A 13,071-nucleotide genomic window follows, 5' to 3' on the forward strand; every position below is an offset into this window, starting at 1 on the left:
CAGTTATTTACGCACGTACAAATCCCTCTCGCTCCACACTCCACACTCGCGCCCAGAAGAGCCCAGATGGAGCAGAGATGGATCTCTCACACGGTCCGTCAGTCTGAGGGTTTAGAACAACGATGGTTGAACACTTATTGCTTTTCTATTTCTGAACACACAGGATTTTTAACTTCTCAGAGCAAAGCCATCCAGATATCTGCCAGCCTACAGAGCCTCATTCCGTTTTTAAATTATTTTATTTCCCAATTTTAGCTAGGCCAATTGTCCCACCCATTTAGCTGTATATCCCACAACACTGCTGTATGATGCCACAACACTGCTGCTGATGCAGCATTGCCGAGTAGCATCACAGCGCTAACGCTCGGAGGAAAGCGCAGCGACTCGGTTTTGATACATCCGCTCACAGATGCAGCCTTGTGCTGATCGACTTCACCCTAGGACTGATGAAGGGAAGAAAGTGCCATCTGCTGTCTCCACCCAGAGAGAGAGCAAGGCCAATTGTGCTCACCCAGGGCTCCGGCAGCTGATGGCAAGCTGCATGACCGGAATTCGAACCAGCCATCTCCCGATCACAGTGGCAGCGCTTTAGACGGCTAGACCACTCGGCACTTCCCACCTTTGGGTTTGATCTACTACAGCGAAGGTGTTAAAAATACAGCTTTTGAAAAAAAAAAAAAAAGAGACAAAATAAAAATGATGAGTTTCTTTGATTTTACCAAATTGAAAACCTCTGAAATATAATCAAGAGGAAGATGGATGATCACAAGCCATCAAACCTATAAGATGAACTGCTTGATTTTTTAAAAGGCATAAAGTTATCCAAAAGCAGTGTGTAAGACTGGTGGAGGAGAACGTGCCAAGATGCACTCTTGAACTCTGAACTTGTTTTCTTTCATTATTTGAGGTCTGAAAGCTCTGCATCTTTTTTGTTATTTTTTGTTATTTTCTGCAACAAAAAAAAAAGCTCTAAATGACAATATCTTATTAGGAATTTGGGAGAAATGTTGTCTGTAGTTTATAGAATAAAACAACAATGTTCATTTTACTCAAACATATGAAACATATAAATAGCAAAATCAGAGAAACTGATTTAGAAACTGAAGTGTCTCTTAATCTTTTTTTCCAGAGCTGTATATAGGACTCCTTCTATTCAAACATATCTATTTATTACTACCATAAAGAACAACTTTTCACTAGTAGTCTTTCTTTTATGTCAAAATGTATCACTAGTGTTGAATAAGGGCAAGGACTAAGCTCTGTAGGCTGGCAGACCTCCACAAGTAGAAGAAGAAGAGCTGGTGAACACTGGGGCCTATGAAAGAAACCCTCATCTGCACTCCTTCCATTGGTTTTGTACAAAATACCTAGCTTCCTTAAGACGCTAGCCCCTCCTCCCTCCATAGATCAATTCAGATTTGATTCAGATTCAGAGCCCGCCCACTTCTTCCAAGGTATGTGCGCATACATACATTACCATACTGATCTAATTCACTGGTCAAAATCAAACCAAATGTGCTAATCTATTAGAAAAGGGGGGCAGACTGTAGAGAAACGGCAGACTGGTCGCTCAGAGTTAACCGATGTTAATCGTCAGAGACGTTTGATTAAATTTTGATTAATTCAATTTAAAAGCACGGCAATTAAGAACGAATTGGAGGGTTGGGAAATGTGCAACTAAACTATATATGTGTGTACATTTATGAGTAGAGTAGATGAATAGAGTCGATGCATGGATCTTTACTGAACTGCTGTAGCACTAAGTTTCAGTGCTGGTGCAGGGGCAGGGGCATTACTTATTCCTAATGGCCAATTAGAGGACAGGTTTTCGGTTCCACACCGAAGACGATGCATAATTTGGATTAACTTCAGCCTTCTGTGTGCTTGCTTTGCTTTGATTGATTGATGCAAGCCAAAAAAATAAAAAATAAAAATAAAGTCCAATAAGAAAGTGAAATGGCTATGCGAGTTTTTTTTTTTTTTTTTTTTTTTTTTTTTTTTTTTTTACATTTCTATCAGTTCAGTGTGATAAAATGATAATAAAAAAAAAAATTATAATATTGGGACTGGGACTTATAACATATAACCAGACCAGGCTCTTTGGTATATGTGGGGTTTAAAATTTTCCTAAAAAAAACAAAAAAAAAAAAAACAAAAGAAAGAAAAACAACCACAAACCTCTCATTTCATAATTTCTTCCCTTCTTCTTTTTTCTGCTCTACTCTTTTCCTCTTTTCCTCTGTACACTCTAAACCCTTCACTACCACGTTCTAAAACACAAACGATTCGGCTGATTGCCGAACATTAGATCACTGGAACAAAATCAGGTGATTCCCTATGTGAAGAGGGTTGCCAAATCCCTCAAAAAAGCTGCTGTGCGCCGATTTCCTCCAGCTGCCATTGTGAGCACACTCATCATCTTTTCTCTCATCAACCAATCTATGGGATGAGATGCTACTTATAGAAAAATAGCTGCTGCCTCTCCCTGGTCGGAGGGAGTAAACCTTTTAATCCTTAAAGATAGTCCTTAAAAGTGATGAACGTGAGTCGAGTTCTCAGTTAGTCGAGTTCAGGCTGCTGGACACGATAGTAAACGTCCAGTCTCCATACATGAGAGGAAAGGTCATGTGATGGACGGGTGATCTGGAGTGGATCGAGGAACTGAAGTAGATGGAGAAGCTGGAAAAGCTGTTGAAAAAGCTGTTTCTGGACATCTTTTCTGGTCTTCCACCAAATTTTTCTCAGTTTCTAACGAAAGCTGCTCCTTAAACATTGCAGCCAGTCTTGGAATCAACAGGAATCAACAGCAGCCCAACGCAGGAGGATGTACCCCACCAAGAACAGTCAGCACAGTCACACCAGAAAGTGAGAGAAAGCTTAAAAATGTCAGCAGGTCAGGTTAAGTCAGGTTAAGTCAGATTGGGACGTAGCTTGGACGTTAAGTACTCTTGGTACTCTCTTTTAGAAGGTCTCACAAGTTGTAGGCAGAAACCTCAGCTCCAGAAAGATCTCAGGATCTCTCAGAAGGTTTCCTAGGATGTGCTTTCCCCTCGTCAAATTCCAGATTTCAGGGATTTGAAAGCTTGCACCACAACCAATCACTATTAAGAGTGTTCTCTCAGTCCGCGGCCGGTCACTACCTGGCCGTGCCGCTGAGCTGGGTGAGGTACTCGCGGAGTTCTTTGGCCGCCGCGAACCGGCCGTAGCGCTTCTTGGGGTTGGCGCACTCCTCCAGCATGGCCTCCAGCTGCCCGTCTTTGGCTATGTGGGCCGGTGGGTCGTGCAGAAGGCCCCCGCGGCTGCCCCTCCATGTGGCGTAGCGGGACAGCAGGTTCTGACAGATGGCGTAGTAGTTGTGGTCCACGGTCACCCGCGAGCACAGCATGTCTTTAGAGAAGGAGAGGCAGGCCTCTTTATCACACTCCTCAAACTTGCTCTCGTACCAGACGTCATAGTTCTCCGGCTTATCTGTGGAGTGAAAGAAAAAAAAAGAGAAAAAGGTCATATGTTGAGTTTGAAATGGTAGAGGACATTTCTGGGGACTACAAATACAGTAGTTCCTTGCATTGGTGGAAAAAAACATGTTTGTTTTGTGCGATATATACAGCTCTGGAAAACAAAAAATTATAAAAGACCACTTAAAAATTATGGGTTTCTTTGATTTTACCAACTTGGAATATAATAAAGAGGAAGATGGATGATCACAAGCCATCAAACCAAACTGAACTGCTTGAATTTTTGCACCAGGAGTAAAGCAGCATAAAGTTGCCCAAAAGCAGTGTGTAAGACTGGTGGAGGAGAACATGATGGCAAGATGCATGAAAACTAATTATAATCAAAAATAGTGATTTCTGAGCTCTTAAAACTTTGAATATGAACTTTGAATATGATCTTTGCATTATTCGAGGTCTGAAAGCTCTGCATCTTTTTTGTTACTTCAGACATTTCTCATTTTCTGCAAATAAATGCTCTAAATGACAATATTTTTATTTGGAATTTGGGAGAAATGTCCGTAGTTTATAGATAAAAAACTATGTTCACTTTACTCAACTAACAAATACCTATAAATAGCAAAATCTGAGAAACCGATGTGGTCTCTTCATTTTTTCAATATATTTTTTCAGATATTTTTTGTCTAGATGTGATAGACAGACAAGAGGGGTGGGCAATATGGCCCTAAAATAATATCCTAATATTTGTGTGTTTTTGCAACAGCAATATTTTTAGAGATAAGATCAAACACTGCACACTGAACTCAAGCGTTTACTCTTTAAGTAAAAGGGTAAAAGTACTGGTTTCAAAACTACTTAAAGTATAAAAGTAAAAGTAATGTAAGGGGAAAAATGCAATTAAGGACAAAAGCTTAGGCTTAGGCTACACAGTATAAACCAATAGGGAGTCAGAATGGTATATGTTTAAACTTCTCTACATCCAATCACAATCAGATTCACTCTATCTGGATGGAGAGATTTATCTGGATAGGGGTTTTATTGAACGAAGAGAAGCCAGAATGAAAACGAGCTGAAATGAAATAGGAGTAAAAAGGCTATTTTTAAAATGAAAGGAGTAGAAAGTTCAGATAATTGTGTAAAAATATAAGAAGCAGAAGTAAAAAGTAAAGTATAGATAACCAACGTTTCTAGTTAAGTAAGGTAATGAAGTATTTGTACTGTATTTTTTTTTTACACCAAAGATTTTTTACATCTGTGCCCATTATGGACAAAAGTATTGGTACATCTGCTCATTCATTTTTTCTCCTGAAATCAAGGATATTAAAAAGAGATTATTCTGCTTTTGTTGGAGTAACTGTCTCCACAGTTCCACCACAGTCGTGGTGGCATAGATCTCTGCTGCAGAGAGTCCTATTCAGTACTTCTCTACAAGGACTAGACACATTGTTTTTGTCTGCATTTGCACATAAAGGCCCTCTTTTCACTGTTCTTTAACCGAATGGAGGTGTATAAGTCTGCATTTCGTACTGACATGAGAAAATTAATAGAAGGGAGGTTTTGTATTTTATCTTGTTTCTTGCTTTTTAACTTACAACAGCGCACACAGAGCCGTATTTCATTTCCACACAGCACTCAGGCAATTATGAGGCTGTTTCTCTGCTAATAAAAACAGTAAATTGGCCTCTCTTCATACAGCTTCCTTTAATGCTTTTTTTTTTTTTTTTTTTTTGGTAAAGACGGCTGAGCAGCGAGAGCAAATAAATAACATTTTCAGTGATGAGAAACTCATCGGAGTTGCATTAACACAACAACAAAATCAATAAGAGCGGAAAGCCCGGGGGGCCAAATAGCTCATAATCAGCACCTACCAAGCTTAATGCACCCCCAGAATCCCCTGCTTTACAACAGCTCAATCAGAGCTGCGGCGTGAGCTGCTACGCATCAATCAATGCCGGAGAAGGTGAGATTAAATCTGCACTTTCTAGATGTAAGTAATCACAAATATACCCCACTGCTCTGAAGTTAACATTATTATTGTTATTAGCTATATTATTGTACTCAGTTCTGACCCTGCAATGTGATTGGCTGAGAGGCGTTTTATGAGTGACATTATCAGCCAGTAATGCACTGTACCCAAAGCTCTCCATGTATTACTCCACGACATACAGGTAACCTAGCAGCGATGCAGCGCTTGCAAACCAAATACAAAGCAAATGCGATGTGAGTAAATACCATTGGGACACAGTGCAGGAACGCCATGTATCCAATAGGTGGCGCAGGAAAAGTGAATAAGCCCAACGATTCGAAAACACACATTATTACACACATTATCATCCATTAATACCAGGTTAAGGGCTGTTATTATTAAGATAAAAGCTTAACTATATATATTTTTTAATTAATATAGATTATTTTAAGCTGAATGTAAGGTGGATTCTTGTAATTACGCAGGTCTTGCTGCTGGGTGGCGCAGAATTGAACAAAACTTCTTAAATTCTTAAAAAAAACATTTTTTTTTTTCAAAGTCAAACGAGTGCTAGACTTTGATCTACACATTTTTATTTCCTGAAAACTCTCCTGTTTATTTGGGTGAATAAAGCTCTTACGTTTATTTACAGTAAGCTTATATTTCCACAATTTTGACTGAAATGGTTGATAATAGAGAGCACCACGCTAACCAAGCAACAATGCAGCGCTTACAGCATACAGTGCAGCTACAAACAGAGCAGCAATGGAACTATTTTAACACGCAGAGTGTTTTTAATAGGGCTGCAAAAATTAGTCGATATAATCGACAATGTGTATTATAAAAACTTGTCGACTCCAAATTTTTAGTGTCGACTAATTGTTAATTTGTAGCACTACACAAAGTAACGTGCACAGAAACACAATGGGAAAGGGTAATGGGCTCAATCACACAGTTTACAATTAACTCGGCCTGCACCCAAACACAACAGATTACACATTTCCTCACAATATAGCAGCAATTTTTACATTTAAATGACATTTAAATGTTCTGAACATTTCTACGGCGTTTAAATCTCATGTTTAGCCGTTTCTATCATTTTGAACAGGAGCCGTACCCACAGCAAGCATATAGAGGGAATGGTAAAAATAATCATCGATTAATCGGAGAAATAACCGTCAGATTAGTCGACTATCAAAATAATTATTAGTTCACAACCAAACAGATCATATTTTCTCCTCCTCTTTAACTCAAAATCTTTTAATAAACAGTGATAATGAAACTGTGGTAGAATCGCAATAATACACCAAAGGTTCATACTGTAACATCTAATATTGTAATATGCTGTTATATCTAATATAGTAACAATATTACACATTATAGCACGAACCTCGAGTCTATTATCGCTTAATTGATTGGTTAAAAAAAATTAGCAGGAAGTGCAAAAAATACTGAACAATTTCTAGACGTTTTACTAAAAAAAAAAAAAAAACACTTAGATCCAATCTCAGTGAAAGGAAGGCCTTAGAACAAATGATAGTGATTCAGTCCAATTACAGTCAATGGTGACACTCCAATTAAAGACACCATGATTAGAAACAATTGTAGCCATAGATCAAGCAAGACAGCGGTTAGAACCAATCACAGTCATTAGGAGACATTAGAGCAAACATCCGAGTGATTACAACCAATAGACCAAGAGCCACACAGAGAGGAGTATTATTTATTATTAATAATTACACAGATTATACAGATAAGCAAATGATTTATGTTTTATGATTTATTTTAAAGGCCACCCTTGTTTAAAGAGAATCGTCAATTTTAAGGTGAGCCGTTTCAGCATTATTGTGTAGCTTCTGCATCTCAGACTCCCTCTGCTTCATTAGCTCCCAGACCTACCGCCGAGAGAGAGAGAGAGAGAGAGAGAGAGAGAGGACTCTCGAGCACATTCGCACGGGTGTGTGTAAGTGTGTGTGTTTGTGCACTAGTGTGTATCTGTGTGTGTGAGTGTGTGTGTGTGTGCATATGTACTCAAGGATAATGATTAGAATAGAGGCAAAATTTTTCAAATTTTCTCGATTCAAAGAACGCCGGCGCTCCTTAATTCCCCCCTCAAAACACGCCAGCCGAATTTTGCAAGCCAAATTTGCTGATTTCCAATTCAAACGAGCTCCAGTGTCAGACACAATCACAACCAATATTCCAGACAGCCCCCTCCCAGACCCCATCCCGGCCTCCTCTGCTCCCTTTCTCTCCCGCTAATCCGCAAAACACACAGGGGGGCTCGTGGCGACGGCTGAAGTTTGGGGGAACAAGCACAGAAAAAAAAAGCAAGATGGAAGCATGGAGGTGGAGGTGGAGGTGTTGTACAGTAGGGTTGCGCGTTATATATAGTTTAAGCATCGTCATCGCGATGTGCGCATGCGCAATAGTCACATCGCAAGACATGTGACGTCAATTAAGGCAATAAATTAAACTGCTGCTGCCTGAGAAGCAGGAAGGCAGGAGTAAACACAAGGTAACTGCAACATGGCCTCCATTATCCACATGGCTGGGCACGTGTGGAAAGCTGTGCACCTCAGCAGTTTTGCACAGTTTTGCAGTGCAGATATTTCCAGTTACAGCTGAATTCACATTTTTAATCCCAGAAAAATGCTCTTATTTACCTTTTAAAAAGCCATTTAAATGTCTGATTAAAGGACTGATTACTGTTGTTTTACTGTTTTCCTCAGGTTTTGAGTTAAGCTCGGCGCTGATTCAGCTCTTGATCGGTACCGACATGAGAGAGTGTGCGGTTGGGGGCGGAGCTGGTGACGTCATGGACCCTGCATTGTTTAATATCACAATATATATCGCCGAAAAAAAGAACATTTGCTATATATAGGTATACATTTAATTAAAATGAACATTTTTGTTTTATTCTATAAACTACAGACAACATTTCTCCCAAATTCCAGATAAAAATATTGTTATAGAGCATTTATTTGCAGAAAATGAGAAATGGGTGAAATAACTAAAAAGATTCAGATTTCAGACCTCAAATAATGTAAAGGAAACAAGTTCAGAAATGAGTTAAGAAATCAATATTTGGTGGAATAACTGTTTTTTAATCAGTTTTCAGGCATCTTGGCATCATGTTCTCCTCCACCAGTCTTACACACTGCTTTTGGATAACTTTATGCCTTCACTCCTGGTGCAAAAATTCAGTTTGGTTTGATGGCTTGTGATCATCCATCTTCCTCTTGATTATATTCCAGAGGTTTTCAATTTGTTAAAATCAAAGAAACACATTATTTTTAAGTGGTCTCTTATTTTTTCCAGAGCTGTATATTATTCATTTTAAAGTGTGTTCAGACTCTGTTCAGTTCATATAGTAAACACGATTAAATAATAGAGTTGGAACGGTGCTGACAGCTTCTTGAAGTCATACTAAATAGTGTCTGCCAATAAAGCCCTGAGGGATGTGCTTTGGATTACAGGGGCTCCAAATACAGTGTAGGAAGCTTAAGCTGTTTGTCTAGTTGATGAAACAGCACAAAGGAAACACCGGGCTCGACTTTCAGGTCTGTCATCAGAGTCAGAGCCAGATCACACTGCACAATCACTCAGAAGACTGGTGATAGACTTGTGATGCACGTCTCTATATTTAAATACAGCTGGGGAACATTACCCTGACTATATACAGCTCTGGAAAAAAAATAAGAGACCACTTAAAAATTGAGTTTCTTTAATTTCACCAAATTAAAAACCTCTAGAATATAATCAAGAAGAAGATGGATGATCACAAGTCATCAAACCAAACTCAACTGCTTGAATTTTTGAACCAGGAGTAAAGCAGCATAAAGTTATCCAAAAGCAGTGTGTAAGACTGGTGGAGGAGAACATGATGCCAAGATGTATGAAAACTGTGATTAAAAACCAGGGTTATTCCACCAAATATTGATTTTTGAACACACATCTTTTTTGTAATTTCAGCCATTTCTCATTTTCTGCTCTAAATGACTATTTTTATTTGGAATTTGGGAGAAATATAGTTTGTAGTTTATAGAATAAAACAACAATGTTAATTTTAATGAAACATAAACCTATAAATAGCAAAATCAGAGAAACTGATTCAGAAACTGAAGTGGTCTTTTAATATATATATATATATATATATATATATATATATATATATATATATATATATATATATATATATATATATATATGTGTGCAATATTTGAAGAGTTTGGTTCCAAAACGCTATAAAACCATTTTTATCAATTTGAGTAAAAAAGGGTTTTCTTTAGCAAGAAAGTGGTAGGCTGAAAACCACCGTTTTCTGTTTCAAACTATCAAATACCATACCAAGGTTAAAATAACACAAAAAAAATCAAATCAAGATTTTAATATTTAAAGATTTATTTTTAAAAATAATTCGTTTTTTCACAAAACGCAATAAATCCATCCCATGTTTTTTTTTTTTCCAAAATGTCTTATATATCCTTTGGCATCAATAAAATTTTAATAGAAATTTCAATAGAAAGCAGGGCAGTTACACGGCGGATGTGGCGTTTTGATGAAAATTTAATATTGGCTTTTCAAGAGTGGTCACATAACATTCTGATTCTGGCTCTAACTCATTTTTTTTTTAAATGGCGTTTATCGCGTTTTGGAATCAAACTCTTCATTTAGTACTTGTTCTTTATTTGCTATAAATTTACGGTCATCCTAGTCTCTCTATTGGTCAGACTGGTCAGAGTGGACGGGGCATTAATAAAGTATGTGGAAGGGCAATTAGTGCATTATAGTGTGATTGCATCAGAGTTAGTTTTAATAAATAAATAAATAAAGAGAAAGCGAGTTTGTGTGAGTCAGGCAGTTTTACTGAGAACAGATTCTCCCCAGAGTAAAGACTGAACGACTAACCGGCAGAAAGTCCCATCAGTGTGGGACGGGCACATCAGTTTGACAGTTCAGTGTAAGCGTGTGTGTGTGTGTGTGTGTGTGTGTGTGTGTGTGCGTGTGTGTCAGCGTAAGAAAATGTGCTAGAGATAGAGAGAGAGAGAGAGAGAGAGAGAGAGAGAGATACAGCCACCTTGTTGCACTGGATAACACCTACCTTACCATACCTCACTAATCACTATTTAAAAAGATACCTAAACTATTATGTCTTAACACTTATCATTTAACATCACTTTTATTCACCACTGTTGTAACTATTTTTGTTTTATTATTGCTTTTGCTATTTATGCTATTATTGATAATGTCAATTGCTGTCAAAAAAGAAGAAAGGTAATTGTGTAAGCCACCAAACCAACTACAATTAATTCAGAATGCTGCAGCACGACTCGTTTTCAATCTTCCGAAGTTCAGTCATGTGACTCCTTTGCTGCGTTCCCTCCACTGGCTTCCTGTTGCCGCCCGCATCCGATTCAAAACCCTAACTCTGGCCTACAAGGCAAAAAACGGACCAGCACCTTCATACCTGATGGCGATGATGGTCAAAGCCAGATCTGCACCAAGAGCTCTTAGAGCTTCCAGTACAGCTCGGCTCGAACCTCCATCCCTCAAAACCCACAGAAAACAGACATCCAGACTCTTCTCTGTGCTGGAGCACCAAGGTGGTGGAATGAACTTCCACTGGTTGTCAGAACAGCAGAGTCACTAACGGTCTTCAAACGTCGACTGAAGACTCATCTTTTTTTTAAAAAAAAGGATCCTAGGGTTCTAAACATGATTAAGCTCTGTGTATCTCTTGATCCTAGTCTACAAACTAGCTTTGGATATCTGAAGTAACTTTGAAGCACTGTTGTAAGTCGCTCTGGATAAGGGCGTCTGCTAAATACCGTAAATGTAAATGAAAATGTAAACATTCACATAGTCTCACACTCTCACACTCACTCTCTCTTTCTCTCTCGCACACACAAACACACACACACTCACAATGATAAGCTTTCACACCCTACAACTATTCTGACTAGATCAGTTTAACACATGCTTCTCTTCACGCATGCTAGGGCTGCACGATATACCTTTTAAGCATAGTCATTGTAATATGCACATGCGCACATTGCAATGTTACTTAAGGCAATAAAAACAAACACGTTTGACACTTGTTTTTTAGCAGCAGGCAGCCTGTCCAAAGCTGTGCACCTCAGTTCCGCACAGTTTTCTGCAGATATTTCCAGTTACAGCTGAATTTAGGCTTTTAATTCCAGAAAACGCTGTTATTCACCTTTTAAAAGACCATTTAAATGCTTGATTATAGTTGTTTTGCTGTTTTCCTCAGGTTTTGAGTGCTTGGCTGACTCTAAAGCACTGACTCAGCTCTCACATGGTCTCTCATGGGTCCTGCATTGTTTAATATCGCAATATATATATATATATCGCCAAAAACAAAATCAATGCAATGGCATTTTTTTTTTTTTATATCGTGCAGCCCTAATGCACATGCTAAACCTCTGATCCTCAAACAGCAATAAAACAACCGCAGGACGAGGAGAGTCTAAAGGATTGAACTTTGTATAACTTTACAAGGTCACATGATCAATGCTCATTTTTATAGACTAAACTAAATCGGACAATATGCATACTACAATATTTGTTGTTGTTATATACATTATACATTGTTGTTAAGGCAGAGCAGTTTTTCCTACATACTGCTGTGAGAAAACCTGGTTTTATTTAGTTCAGAAGGTAGATTGCTTTTAATTATACTGAAGTTTTGGCTTTTACTCACAGAGATGGCATTAATTGAAGGCATTAAATCATGAATAAATCACAGAATATTGTTGTGATTAGTACAGTACAACATTCAAACGATTGACACCAATAATTAAAATCTAATTTAATTTAATCTATATATATTTTTTTAACATTTAAATACCCATTGCACCCACACTATATCTAGGTGGAACATACTGTAAATTACACAAATGACTGCTTTACACGAACAGAAAACAACCTCTAACCTCATGCATTTGCGTTCTTTGTTTTTGCTTTTTTCCCCTCCATGTTAATCTGCCTGTTCCATCTTTTATATCCACTATATCTTATATCTGTGCTCTGTATCAGCAGGGATTTGCTATTGGCGTGTTCGTATTGCACCGGCACAACCCAAAAAGCTCCAAATTAATGAGATTTGATTCACTGAGCTCTCAGAAACAGCCCGGGGCTGTTCATTCCAGCTACTGAAGGACGCGGGAAGGCGGAGCGGTCAGGCGAGACAGAAGTGAGGAGAGATAAAGAGCGAAACGGACAGAGCGAAGATAAAGAAGAAGAGGAGCGCTCACTCTGTTTGATCAGTCTTTTGTCAGCCACCACCACGTTCTCCGCGTCCACCACGATGACCTTGCCGTCCCGCGGGCCCACGGCGAAGTTGTCGAAGCTGACGTCCAGCAGGTAGAGGGCGAAGTCGAAGTCGTTGTTGGTGAGCTGCTCGGCGATGTCCATCAGCTGCTTAGCCAGGTCCACTCGTTTCTCCCACGGCGCGTTATAGAAGCTCCACAGCTCCTCCCCCACGTAGTTAACGGCCACCATGCGGCCGCACGCACCCAGATACTTCGCAAACGGCCAGCCTTCATCTGAAGGGAAACTCTGCGGAGAGAGAGGAGAGAGAGGAGAGAGAGAGAGAGAGTGAGGGCTTTGTTAGGTGATCGAGCTGTGTAG

At 38.9% G+C, this 13,071-nt stretch overlaps 1 protein-coding gene across 1 annotated transcript in view; it reads right to left on the reverse strand.

Moving 5' to 3' along the window:
- Nucleotides 1-1,134: 1,134 nt before the first annotated feature.
- Nucleotides 1,135-13,071, reverse strand: part of dipk2ab (divergent protein kinase domain 2Ab) — a 79,785-nt gene continuing 67,848 nt past the window's right edge. The window contains exons 3-4 of the mRNA XM_007253767.4: nucleotides 12,696-12,999; nucleotides 1,135-3,468 (exon numbers count right to left, since the gene is read on the reverse strand). Coding sequence (XP_007253829.3) covers nucleotides 3,137-3,468; nucleotides 12,696-12,999 — 636 coding nt within the window. The 3' untranslated portion in view covers nucleotides 1,135-3,136. The remainder of the gene's footprint in view (nucleotides 3,469-12,695; nucleotides 13,000-13,071) is intronic.

Source organism: Astyanax mexicanus, chromosome 6, assembly GCF_023375975.1.
Source record: "Astyanax mexicanus isolate ESR-SI-001 chromosome 6, AstMex3_surface, whole genome shotgun sequence".
NCBI lineage: Eukaryota > Metazoa > Chordata > Actinopteri > Characiformes > Acestrorhamphidae > Astyanax > Astyanax mexicanus.